Raw genomic sequence first — 12,986 nt, 5'->3', positions numbered from 1 at the left:
TTGATTGCAGCAGCTTGACATTGCATGCCATCGCTGAGCTTCTCGTCTACTAGAACCCCCAGGTCCTTTTCCATCTTAGATTCCCCCAAAGGCTCTCCTCCTAGTGAGTAACTTGCGTTCGTATTTCTCGCACATAGTAATGGCAAATACTGAAGATAATATATCATTAATGTCCTTCCAGTATCTGACTTAGTTATACATTAATGCTAGATGACAAGGGCACTGGGTGGCATTTTACACTATAATTTTGAACATGACAGTTTATAAAATCCTCTTGACCTGCTCCCACCCAGTACATGATTCATATATAATATTTGATTCATTGAAGCTGATATTTGTTATTTATTATAGGTTATTGTGCTATTATGATAATGTACATTTTCCCAAAGTATGTCATAACATAATAATTAGCACATGATAAACATATAAATTATTTTAAAGTATATATGTGTATCTGTGGATCTTTGTTTCTTTTAGTATGTCAGACTATCAAGCGACAGTAAGGTTGAAGATATACTTCATCTTATGGTTAAGGAATGGAGGATGCAGCTACCAAAACTTGTTATCTCTGTACATGGTGGGAAGCAAAAATTTGACCTCCATCCTCATTTTAAGGAGGCGCTCTCTAGAGGATTAGTGAAAGCGGCCACAACCACAGGATCTTGGATCTTTACAGGAGGACTGAATAATGGTAAATGAACAAAATTATCATGCATACAAGATAAATAGATAAAAATACACACAATTCTTAGTAAAGTATGGGTGCCAGCCATGTTAAATGTACCATATCCTACATTTTTACCAAACAACCAGAAAATAGAGAGTACGCTGTGGGACTTTTAACCTCCCTGGCGGTATGATTATGTCAGGAATTACATACCAAAAGCGGTACAATTGTTTTCATGGAAATTTGGCGTTATGTATTATAGGCCTACAATTCTTAGTAATTACTGACTTAAACCTGACCAAAACAAGAGTCTAGTAGACATCCCAGATGTGATAAATTTGAAACACAAACACGTGAATTATAATCGAATCAATAATATTATTTTATTATTTAATATATAATATATATAATAAAATTATATTATTGATTAGATTATAATTCATGCATTATATATTATATATAGATATATGTGTGTGTGTGTATATATATATATATATATATATATATATATACACACACATATATATATATATATATATATATATATATACACACATATATATATATATATATATATATATATATATATATATATATATATGTATATATATATATATATATATATATATATATATATATATATATATACACACAGTGGGTACGGAAAGTATTCAGACCCCCTTAAATTTTTCACTCTTTGTTATATTGCAGCCATTTGCTAAAATCATTTAAGTTCATTCTTCTTCCTCATGAATGTACACATAGCACCCCATACTGACAGAAAAACACAGAATTGTTGACATTGTTGCAGATTTATTAAAAAAGAAAAACTGAAATATCACATGGTCCTAAGTATTCAGACCCTTTGCTGTGACACTCATATATTTAACTCAGGTGCTTTCCATTTCTTCTGATCATCCTTGAGATGGTTCTACACCTTCATTTGAGTCCAGCTGTGTTTGATTATACTGATTGGACTTGATTAGGAAAGCCACACACCTGTCTATATAAGACCTTCCAGATCACAATGCATGTCAGAGCAAATGAGAATCATGAGGTCAAAGGAACTGCCTGAAGAGCTCAGAGACAGAATTGTGGCAAGGCACAGATCTGGCCAAGGTTACAAAAAGATTTCTGCTGCACTTAACGTTCCTAAGAGCACAGTGGCCTCCATAATCCTCAAATGGAAGACGTTTGGGACGACCAGAACCCTTCCTAGAGCTGGCCGTCCGGCCAAACTGAGCTATCGGGGGAGCCTTGGTGAGAGAGGTAAAGAAGAACCCAAAGATCACTGTGGCTGAGCTCCAGAGATGCAGTCAGGAGATGGGAGAAAGTTGTAGAAAGTCAACCATCACTGCAGCCCTCCACCAGTCTGGGCTTTATGGCAGAGTGGCCCGACGGAAGCCTCTCCTCAGTGTAAGACACATGAAAGCCCGCATGGAATTTGCTAAAAAACACCTGAAGGACTCCAAGATGGTGAGAAATAAGATTCTCTGGTCTGATGAGACCAAAATAGAACATTTTGGCCTTAATTCTAAGCGGTATGTGTGGAGAAAACCAGGCACTGCTCATTGCCTGTCCAATACAGTCCCAACAGTGAAGCATGGTGGTGGCAGCATCATGCTGTGGGGGTGTTTTTCAGCTGCAGGGACAGGACGACTGGTTGCAATCGAGGGAAAGATGAATGCGGCCAAGTACAGGGATATCCTGGACAAAAACCTTCTCCAGAGTGCTCTGGACCTCAGACTGGGCCGAAGGTTTACCTTCCAACAAGACAATGACCCTAAGCACACAGCTAAAATAAAGAAGGAGTGGCTTCACAACAACTCCGTGACTGTTCTTGAATGGCCCAGCCAGAGCCCTGACTTAAACCCAATTGAGTATCTCTGGAGTGACCTAAAAATGGCTGTCCACCAACGTTTACCATCCAACCTGACAGAACTGGAGAGGATCTGCAAGGAGGAATGGCAGAGGATCCCCAAATCCAGGTGTGAAAGACTTGTTGCATCTTTCCCAAAAAGACTCCTGGCTGTATTAGATCAAAAGGGGGCTTCTACTAAATACTGAGCAAAGGGTCTGAATACTTAGGACCATGTGATATTTCAGTTTTTCTTTTTTAATAAATCTGCAACAATGTCAACAATTCTGTGTTTTTCTGTCAGTATGGGGTGCTATGTGTACATTCATGAGGAAGAAGAATGAACTTAAATGATTTTTAGCAAATAGCTGCAATATAACAAAGAGTGAAAAATTTAAGGGGGTCTGAATACTTTCCGTACCCACTGTATATATAAAATATATAACGCATGAATTATAATTGAATCAATAATATAATTTTATATATATATATGTGTGTGTGTGTGTGCATATATATATATATATATATATATATATATATATATGCATATATATATATATATATATATATATATATATATGCGTATATATATATATATGCATATATATATATATATATATATATAATATAAAATGTGTTTTGTGCAACGTTTTTTTTTTGTTTTTTTTTTGAATTTCCCTCCCTAGTTCCGCTCCCATGCAGCATTGCTGCTGCAGGGAACGGAACTAGGAAGTCATCACACCGACGGAGGACGGAGGAGCGGCGGGACTCTCGGCTCGCGATCTCAGCAATGAGAGATCATCGCTGGATCGCCAGGACAAGGTAAGAGAACACCGCTGCGCTCTCTGCACATCCACCCCGAGCGTGACTCGGGGTTACCGATCCTGCAATGAAAAATCCACCCCGAGTCACGCTCGGGATTACCGCCTAGGTGGTTAAGATACAAAGGTCATAGATTGTAGTCTCATTACTGTTGAAACAGTTTTTGTTTTTATTAATAACCATGTAAAATGACATAAAACATATTGTAAACAGTATATCTAGCAACATAACTACGGGAGAGAAAAATCAGGTCTCCTGCCCTTCCATACAGATCTGGATGGACAGAAATACAAATCTTTGGCATTTAAAACAGTTCCCAGAACTGTTTTACTTTCTCTTCTGAAACTGACACTTTTGGGAGTGTCGAACTTCTATTCCCCCTCAAACCTCAGTGGTTCCTCCCACCAACCCCTATGTCACTACAGGGCACAGGGAAACCACTGAGTGCAGTGGGGGGACCAGGAGTTTAATACTCTTGTAAATGTATTTTCTGAAGAATCTTCAGGGGACAATTTCTCTGCATTACAAAGGCATTCACTGGCACGGGCAGCAGAAGAGGTAAGTATTTACTGCCCATTTCCTATTATCCTTCACTACTGAATTCCCACTGTTACCTAGGCAGCAACCATACTTCCTCTGTTCAGATTTATGCAGTAGCAAATGCAGGCAGAGATAAAGTGACATTAAACTAAAAAAATCTATTCAAGTACTGTATGTATTCTTAACTTAATAAGGTATATTCTATTGTTCTCGTCCTCCTTCAAATTCCTTTACTTTGCTGCTGTGAGCCAATCGACGTTCGTTCCCCATGGTCACACTGTATGTAAAAGCGCAGCCACCCTCTCTTGCTCACTCCCGAGACACATAATGCAATCTTGACTACGGAGATTTTACAGTACCCTGAAAAAGTATTCATACTCCTTGAAATTTTTCACATTTTGTTATGTTACAACCAAAATCATAATTGTATTTTATGGGATAGACCAACACAAAGCGGCACATAATTGTGGAGTGGAAGGAAAATTATAAATGGTTTTCAACATTTTTACAAATAATTATCTGAAAAGTGTGCCGTGCATTTGTATTTAGCTCCCCTGAGTCAATACTTTGTAGAACCACCTGCAATTTCAGCTGCAAGTCTTTTTAGGTATGTCTCTACCAGCTTTGTACATCTAGAGAGTGAAATTTTTGCCCATTCTTCTTTGCTCAATCTCTGTCAGATTGGATGGAGAGCGATGAACAGCAATTTTCAAGTCTTGCCACAGATTCTCAATTTGATTTACTCTAGGTCTGGACTTTGACTGGGCCATTCTAACACATGAATATGCTTTGATCTAAACCATTCCATTGTAGCTCTGGCTGTATGTTTAGCGGCGGTGACCTGCTGGAAGGTGAACCTCCGCCCTAGTCTAAAGCCTTTTGCAAACTCTAACAGGTTTTCTTCTAAGATTGGCTACATTCATCTTCCCATCAACTCTGACCAGCTTCTCTGTCCCTGCTGAAGAAAAGCATCCCCACAATATGATGCTGCCACCACCATGTTTCACGGTGGGGTTGGGGTGTTCAGGGTAATGTGCAGTGTTAGTTTTCCACCACACATACTGTTTTGCTTTTAGGCCAAAAAGTTATTTTTTGGTCTCATCTGACCAGAGCACCTTCTTCCACATGTTTGCTGTGTCCCCCCCACATGGCTTCTCGAAAACTGAAAATGGGACTTCTTAGGACTTTCTTTCAACAATGGCTTTCGTCTTGCCACTCTTCCATAAAGGCCAGATTTGTGGACTGCATGACTAATGGTTGTCCTGTGGACAGATTCTCCCACCTGAGCTGTGGATCTCTGCAGCTCCTTCAGAGTTACCATGGGCCTCTTGGCCGCTTCTCGGATTAATGCTCTCCTTGCCCGACCTGTCAGTTTAGGTGGACGCCATTTCTTGGTAGGTTTGCCTAACCTAACCCTGCTTTAAACGTCTCCACAAATTTATCCCTGACCTGTCTGGTGTGTTCCTTGGCCTTCATGATGCTGTTTGTTCACTAAGGTTCTCTAACAAACCTCTGAGGACTACACAGAACAGCTGTATTTATACTGAGATTAAATGACGCACAGGTGGATTTTATTTACTAATTAAGTGACTTCTGAAGGCAATTGGTTCCACTAGATTTTAGTTAGGGGTATCAAAGTAAAGGGGGCTGAACAAAATGCATGCCACACTTTTCAGATATTTATTTGTAAAAAATGTTGAAAATCCTTTATCGTTTTCCTTCCACTTCACAATTATTTGCCACTTTGTGTTGGTCTATCACATAAAATCCCAATAAAATACATTAACGTTTTTTTGGTTGTAACATGACAAAATGTGGAAAATTTCAAGGGGTAGGAATATTTTTTCAAGGCACTGTAAGTGTGCATAAAGCAGTGTATGTAACTGCAATGAACATGCACTGTGCCTTCCAAACAAATAAAGGTGAAGAGGGAAAAGGATAGGTTTGGGGGGATAATGAAAGTTGTTGCATGCTTCTTTGATATTGTATTTAAAAATTCTGAAACTGGTTGCAATATATTGATGAATTAGTGTTGAGTTAAATATTGTGCGTACGATACACCCATTATCACTAAGTACATGATAAGTTTGCGTTTTCCTTTTGACGCAGGTGTTGCTGAACACATTGAAGATGCCTTAAAGGAGAATTCCTCCCGCCTAAATCACAAGGTCTGCACTGTTGGAATAGCTCCATGGGGTGTAGTTGAAGGTAGACAGGATCTTGTTGGAAGAAATGTAAGTCGGCTTGGTCCATGCACAGTTTTCATTATCTGTTCACCTCCTTGAAGTGACCATCTTAATTTTTTGTTTTCTTCAAGATTGTAGCACCATACCAAGCTCTGCTGAACCCACTTAGCAAACTTCATGTCCTTAATAGCCTCCATTCTCATTTCATTCTTGTGGACGATGGAACAGTTGGGCGACATGGAGCAGAAGTTCCTATACGAAAAGATTTAGAGAGTAGAATCTGTCTACAGCAAATCCATTCAAGTAAATTTTGCCAATATATTTTATAGCAATTGTATTAATGAGCTTCAGGCAGAAATGAAGGCACCATTTAAGGTGTTCATGTATTCATTAAAAAATAAATATATATATATATATATATATATATATATATATTTTCCTGACGAATTTCATACTGTAGGTACCTGAGTATGATGTTACATTTACCTACTGTAACCCACTGCGCAGCAGCACTTAAGCTGGCCATATACGGGTCAGTTTTTTCCACTCAACTGGCGAGTTGAACAAAAAAAAAAGAAAGACTGATCCCATTTCCCTATCCACACATTTTATTTGTATGCAGGGATCCTCCCCGCTGTTTCATTGTATTCTAACAGTGGGGAGACTCCCCCTGGCATCAGAATACACAGATCAGTGCTACAGCCTATTGCCTATGGCTCTGATTGAGTGAAAATATACCCTCAGGGAGGTTTACCAGAAGTTGATCAGTAGATCGACTTCTGCACAACCACAGTGGGCACACATGAATTTAAATTTGTCTGGTCCCTGCTACACTGATCGAATTTAGAATCATGACCAGCTTAATGCCCTGTACACACTATCAGATTATCTAAAGACTTTTGTCTTCAGATTTACCTTTTCTATGTAGTGCAAGGGCCTCCCGGATTGCATACAAATTGAAAGTGTTTAGGTTTGACCTCATATTATATGGTTTTGGTAAGTCTGCAGACAAAAGTCTTCAGATAATCTGATAGTGTGTACAGGGCATTAGACTAATGCCCCATACACACGTGCAGATTATCTGCAGACTTTTGTCTGCAGACTTACCTTTTCTATGTAGTGCAAGGGCCTGCTGGATTGCATACAAATTGAAAGTGTTTAGGTTTGACCTCATATTATATGGTTTTGGTAAGTCTGCAGACAAAAGTCTGCAGATAATCTGCACGTGTGTATGGGGCATCAGGCTCCATTCACACCTGAGCGTATAATTTTCAAGCCTTTTTTCAGGCGTTTTTTGCAGGTGTTTAGAGGCAGGCATTGACATCTAACAAAAACGCTTGTATTCTGCCAAAAAAAGAAGCTCATGTACTTTTTTGAGCTTCAGGCGACATAACGCTCATATGTGAACAGGGGCCATTGAAATTAATGGGATTTTGCTTGTTGGGCGTTTTAGAACTTCAGAGATGAGCGTTTTACGAGCTGAAAAACGCTCAGGTGTGAACAAGGCCTAAGAGTATGAGGGTCAGCAGTGTTGCCAATCAGGGTATATTTTATTACAATACACAGTGCCGCCAGTCTAACACAGGGAATGCACCTACAGGAGAAGAAAGCACAAAGATGACCTCAGCAATCAACAAGTGTTTTCTTGCTCCTTTATTGTTCAATATCACAAATGTAGCACTGCCCCTGTGAGGTCTGCTGTAACCCTCTGGGTTACCGATAGCAACTGCATGCAGAATCTTAACACTTTACTTTCCTGACTCAGTCAATGAACAGTCTAGGGGTTGTTGTTTTTTGTTGTTTTATTTTAGATGTGGATGGGAGAAGGGATGAGTGGGATACTCCAACACTTGAACTATTCCCAATGCTGTGGACTTCTATCTGAAAATGCGGCAAGGCTGCATCTTCATCCTGCCACTAGATAAATCTGAAGTAATGTTATTTAGCACTTATCTTCAGGGTACTCGCCTAGTACCCCCTTTCTATCCACCAGCTGACACCCATCCTCTGACTACTCTACTCCGGAGTGGCCCCCTTCCTGGTCAGGCCCTTAGACATGATCCCTTGTATTCACGATACTACTTTTCAGGTTCTCCAGTGCCTCAACTCCTCCTAGTTAGCTCTTCTGGACCTCTGGGTTCAGCTCCACACTTCTGGCTCACCAGGCCGACTGCCTGTGACCATACACCAACCACTGAAGAAGAGGAGGCAGTCGCCACCCTCCTTCGGGGACTCTACTCACCAGCTAAAGACCCCAAGCACATGTGCTCCTGGCTTTTATACCACACCCCACAATGCCCTGAGACAGCAATCTGTGCCAATCACTGGGGCTGTATCAAAGCCTGTGTGCCCATTAGTCAGGTTTCCTCCACTATCCAATGTGCCTCCCCATTGGATCAGTGGGGACACTCCCTTAGACCACATGAATCAGACACTGAGCACATTAAGTAGACCTAACTCACAGATCCTACTTCTTGTTAAGCAGAGAGAAATATATAATTTATCTGCTGCTCCTCTGATAGGCAGACAGAGCCAAAAACTATACTCACTCTCTAGCACCTACCTAGGAGGGTGCTACATAAATATTTTTACCAATGGTGGCATTGTACAGCTTTTAAAGGGTCTTTGCCAACCTTTGTAAAAATGGTTAAAGCAGAAAAGAAAAAACTCACTATTAATAGAAAACGGTTGTCCTAATAGACTGACATCCATTAAAATTGTTACTGTTTTTTTTTTCAGTTTAAAATGATTGCAACTTCTTTTCCTTTAGAATAGGATCCTCTTACTTTTAACAGTACTCATCCTTAGTAGTATTTTAATATACTTTTGTATATGTTGTGTAAATATGATTTTTGTCTTTAGGAACTGGTAAGCGAATACCAATTGTGGCTCTAATACTAGAAGGTGGACCCAGTACTATCCTGACAGTGTTGGAGTATCTTCAGCAAAGCCCTCCAGTGCCAGTGGTGGTATGTGAAGGAAGTGGCAGAGCCGCAGATCTCTTGGCATATGTGTATAAACAGACCGAGAACCAGGGGTAAGATGTGTTCTAATGAATGATTATCGTATGTGTTAATGAAAAACACTTGTAACTACTAGTAACCACATTGTTATTTAATAACACCCTCTCTTTTATTCCCATTAATAGAAATCTCATGGAAGGCTCAGAGTCCGATATTATTGCCACTGTAAAGAAATCCTTCAGCCTAAGTCATTGTGAAACTGTGCACATGTTCCAGACATTAATGGCTTGTATGAGGACCAAACACTTAGTGAGTTTAGTGATTTTCCTTCTAATGATTTTTCCAGTGGCAATATGTGCTTCACTTATTTACAGTACATTTATTAGATGTCATGGCTGCATTAATTTTCTTTTTTTAAGCTTTCTTTCTTCTATTTTGATCAGGTGATCCAGCCAGTAAGCCTGTTTATTTTCACAAGAATAAGCTCTCCAGCAGAATGTATCAGTTACAGAGATGAAACAAACAATTTAACACTGGCAGGGGGGTGGGGTACAATGATCAGCTTTTAATTATTTATGTAAAACCTTTATCCCAAAAACTGTTTGCTGTAGCTACTTATAAAGTATTAGCTGGAGTTTGGCTTCAATTTATTAGTGTATTTATATCTGCTAGTACATCTAACAATCCCCTCCTCCCAGACTGACAATGCTGGTGTTCAAAAGTAGCCCCTGTGCTCCTTCATCCAGAGTGGAAAAAAATGCCAATACAGGAGGTATGTTACTGGCCAGATTGCCAGGTAAAAATAAAAAAAAGTTAAAGGATAAGTCCACCCGAAAACTAAAATCCCTGCCTCTATAGAGCTCCACCTTCTAACACTAACCTATCTAACCCTGTAAGGAAGAAATCAGTTTACTTACCTTTTTTGAAGCTGATCCAACTCGATCACACGCTGAGCTGTCAGCCGCGGCTTCGCTGTGGAGGCGGGTACAGAGGACACAGCCAACAACGAAAGCCCCATAGTAAGTCTATGGGTAACGTCACATCCCATTCATTTCACAGCCGTCGTCGGCCATGTCCTCTGCAGAACTTCTGCCTCTGGAGACCAGATCGGCTTCAAAAAAAGGTAAGTATACTGATTTCTTCTTTACAGGGTTAGATAGGTTAGTGTTAGAACGTGGAGATCTATAGATCCAGGGATTTTAGTTTTAGGGTGGACTTATCCTTTAAAGAAAAGAAAACAAATGAAGCCACCACACCCAATAGTAATCAGAGCGTTTTTGTGGGAAATTTTTGAAGCTGAAATGGGAATCCATTTCTAGAATGTCGGGGTTTCATTTAGGCCTTGATAAGTAGACAGTTCTTATTTTTTGGGGCTAATTATTAAGTGTGTTAATGCGTAAAAACCAATGAGAATTCATCTTGTATGGGTTATACTTCAGCAGAGTAAATTTGGGCTGAAATGGTGCTGCATTTACAGTAAACCTGTCATTACCAAATTATGAACATTATCTGACTGGCTGTTATGTTGACCTACTAACTTGAATGCTTTCTGAGTCACTGACCTTGAATGGTATTACGCACATTGGGAAAATTGGAGGTAAGACAGAAGTCATTATCCCCATCCTTGTTCCAGGTCAGAGATTCAGACTGATGCAATAGCTTCAACATGTAAGAGACAACTAGCATTTTTAGCTAGAGAGAGAGCTTAGTAATAGAGGTCTGTGGGTTTGTCTCACAATAGGTGTCATTTGCTATTAAAGACAAAGCAGGCAATGGCATTCTGCTCCTTCCCAAATTCACAGTTCATTCCAATAGAGCAATGTTGAGGGTATGGTATCTCCAGACATTTAAAAAACTCCTGAATCTGGAACCTTTCTTTGTTGTCTCCACCTATTGGATTGATGGGAAATTTCAACATGGCATTAGTCAGGATACAGGCCTGGTAGTCACAGTCTGTTTTCCTTCAGGTCCTCTAACTTTATAAAGCATCATTTCTCCAACTTTTTATCATATATAAACCCTTGACATACCTTACAGGTTTAAAGGAACCCTGCAAATAATTATTATATCATTTTTATTATATTTGTAGCAGGTTTTCCAGGCATTGGGCCTGATGTGGGTCTGCCATTGTTACCGGTTACCTCTCCAGCCCATGTGAGCTGCGACCCTGGGTGTGAGAACTGAGACATAGAAACATAGAATGTGTCGGCAGATAAGAACCATTTGGCCCATCTAGTCTGCCCAATATATCTGAATCCTATGAATAGTCCCTGGCCCTATCTTATATGAAGGATAGCCTTATGCCTATCCCATGCATGCTTAAACTCCTTCACTGTATTTGCAGCTACCACTTCTGCAGGAAGGTTATTCCATGCATCCACTACTCTCTCAGTAAAGTAATACTTCCTCATATTACTTTTAAACCTTTGCCCCTCTAATTTAAAACTGTGTCCTCTTGTGGTAGTTTTCCTTCTTTTAAATATGCTCTCCTCCTTTACCGAGTTGATTCCCTTTATGTATTTAAAAGTTTCTATCATATCCCCTCTGTCTCTTCTTTCTTCCAAGCTATACATGTTAAGGTCCTTTAACCTTTCCTGGTAAGTTTTTTCCTGCAATCCATGTACTAGTTTAGTAGCTCTTCTCTGAACTCTTTCTAGAGTATCTATATCCTTCTGGAGATATGGCCTCCAGTACTGCGCACAATACTCCAAGTGAGGTCTCACCAGTGTTCTGTACAGCGGCATAAGCACTTCTCTCTTTCTACCGCTTATACCTCTCCCTATACATCCAAGCATTCTGCTGGCATTTCGTGCTGCTCTATTACATTGACTTCCCACCTTTAAGTCTTCTGAAATAATTACTCCTAAATCCCTTTCCTCAGATACTGAGGTCAGGACTGTGTCAAATATTCTATATTCTGCCCTTGGGTTTTTACGCCCCAGGTGCATTATCTTGCACTTATCCACATTAAATTTCAGTTGCCAGAGTTCTGACCATTCTTCTAGTTTTCCTAAATCCTTTTCCATTTGGCGTTTCCCTCCAGGAACATCAACCCTGTTACATATCTTTGTGTCATCAGCAAAAAGACAAACCTTACCATCGAGGCCTTTTGCAATATCACTTATGAAGATATTAAACAAAATTGGTCCCAGTACAGATCCCTGAGGTACCCCACTGGTAACATGACCTTGTTCTGAATGTTCTCCATTGACTACAACCCTCTGTTGTCTGTCACTCAGCCACTGCCTAATCCACTCAACAATATGGGAGTCCATGCTCAATGACTGCAGACATTGACAACTTCTGCATCTTTGTTTTATGGTTTTATTGTAGATAAAGGGGATGGTAGAAGGAAATGAGTGGGATACTCCTATAGGCTTAACTAGATACAGTTTGGGACTTTATGTCTGTTAACGCTGCCTTGACACCAGCCAACGCCAGCCAGCGCTCACTGACGCTAGAACACACTGTAACTTGACAAAAGTGCTGAATCCTCGACTCTAGATCCAGAAGACTCAGGACTGTGGAGCATAGAACTACTGACACTGCTGCAATGCAAAGTCTCTGACCAATCTCTCTAGCCTGACACTGGCTGGAGGTAGCTTGCTGTGAATTACTGTATAGCTGCAACTCTCAACTGGTACTCTGTTCAATTCGGGGCCCAAACCGCAGGCGCCCCCTTTATACTTTAAGCTCTTCAGGGTCCACTGACTATGTACCCCCTCTGCTACTTCAGGATCCTAAACCTAAGTACCCACTTTACAGCTAGCTGACACTGGATCCCAGAACCTCCTCCGGATCGGTCTCCTCTAACTCTTCAGGCAGACCCCCAGGGGCAATCCTCAGTACTCACGACCTGTGTATGTTTTCCTGGGACTGGACCCCTCTCGCTCTCCGCTGGTTCTTGGCACACCGGATCCCTTCAGCTCCACTCAGCTCTCTCTCTGGAT

At 40.3% G+C, this 12,986-nt stretch overlaps 1 protein-coding gene across 1 annotated transcript in view; it reads left to right on the top strand.

Annotated features, from left to right (window-relative positions):
• LOC309553122 (transient receptor potential cation channel subfamily M member 7-like) overlaps nucleotides 1–12,986 on the top strand; it is a 184,132-nt gene that overhangs the window by 47,137 nt on the left and 124,009 nt on the right. Inside the window, exons 5-9 of the mRNA XM_082254018.1 lie at nucleotides 478–691; nucleotides 5,997–6,121; nucleotides 6,205–6,376; nucleotides 8,936–9,110; nucleotides 9,222–9,345. Coding sequence (XP_082110144.1) covers nucleotides 478–691; nucleotides 5,997–6,121; nucleotides 6,205–6,376; nucleotides 8,936–9,110; nucleotides 9,222–9,345 — 810 coding nt within the window. The remainder of the gene's footprint in view (nucleotides 1–477; nucleotides 692–5,996; nucleotides 6,122–6,204; nucleotides 6,377–8,935; nucleotides 9,111–9,221; nucleotides 9,346–12,986) is intronic.

The sequence above is a fragment of the Pelophylax lessonae genome, assembly GCF_965119305.1.
Source record: "Pelophylax lessonae genome assembly, chromosome: 4".
In the NCBI taxonomy this organism is placed as follows: Eukaryota; Metazoa; Chordata; class Amphibia; order Anura; family Ranidae; genus Pelophylax; species Pelophylax lessonae.
The sequence above is the reverse complement of the archived record's forward strand: the minus strand, read 5'-3'. Positions and strand labels throughout refer to the sequence as shown.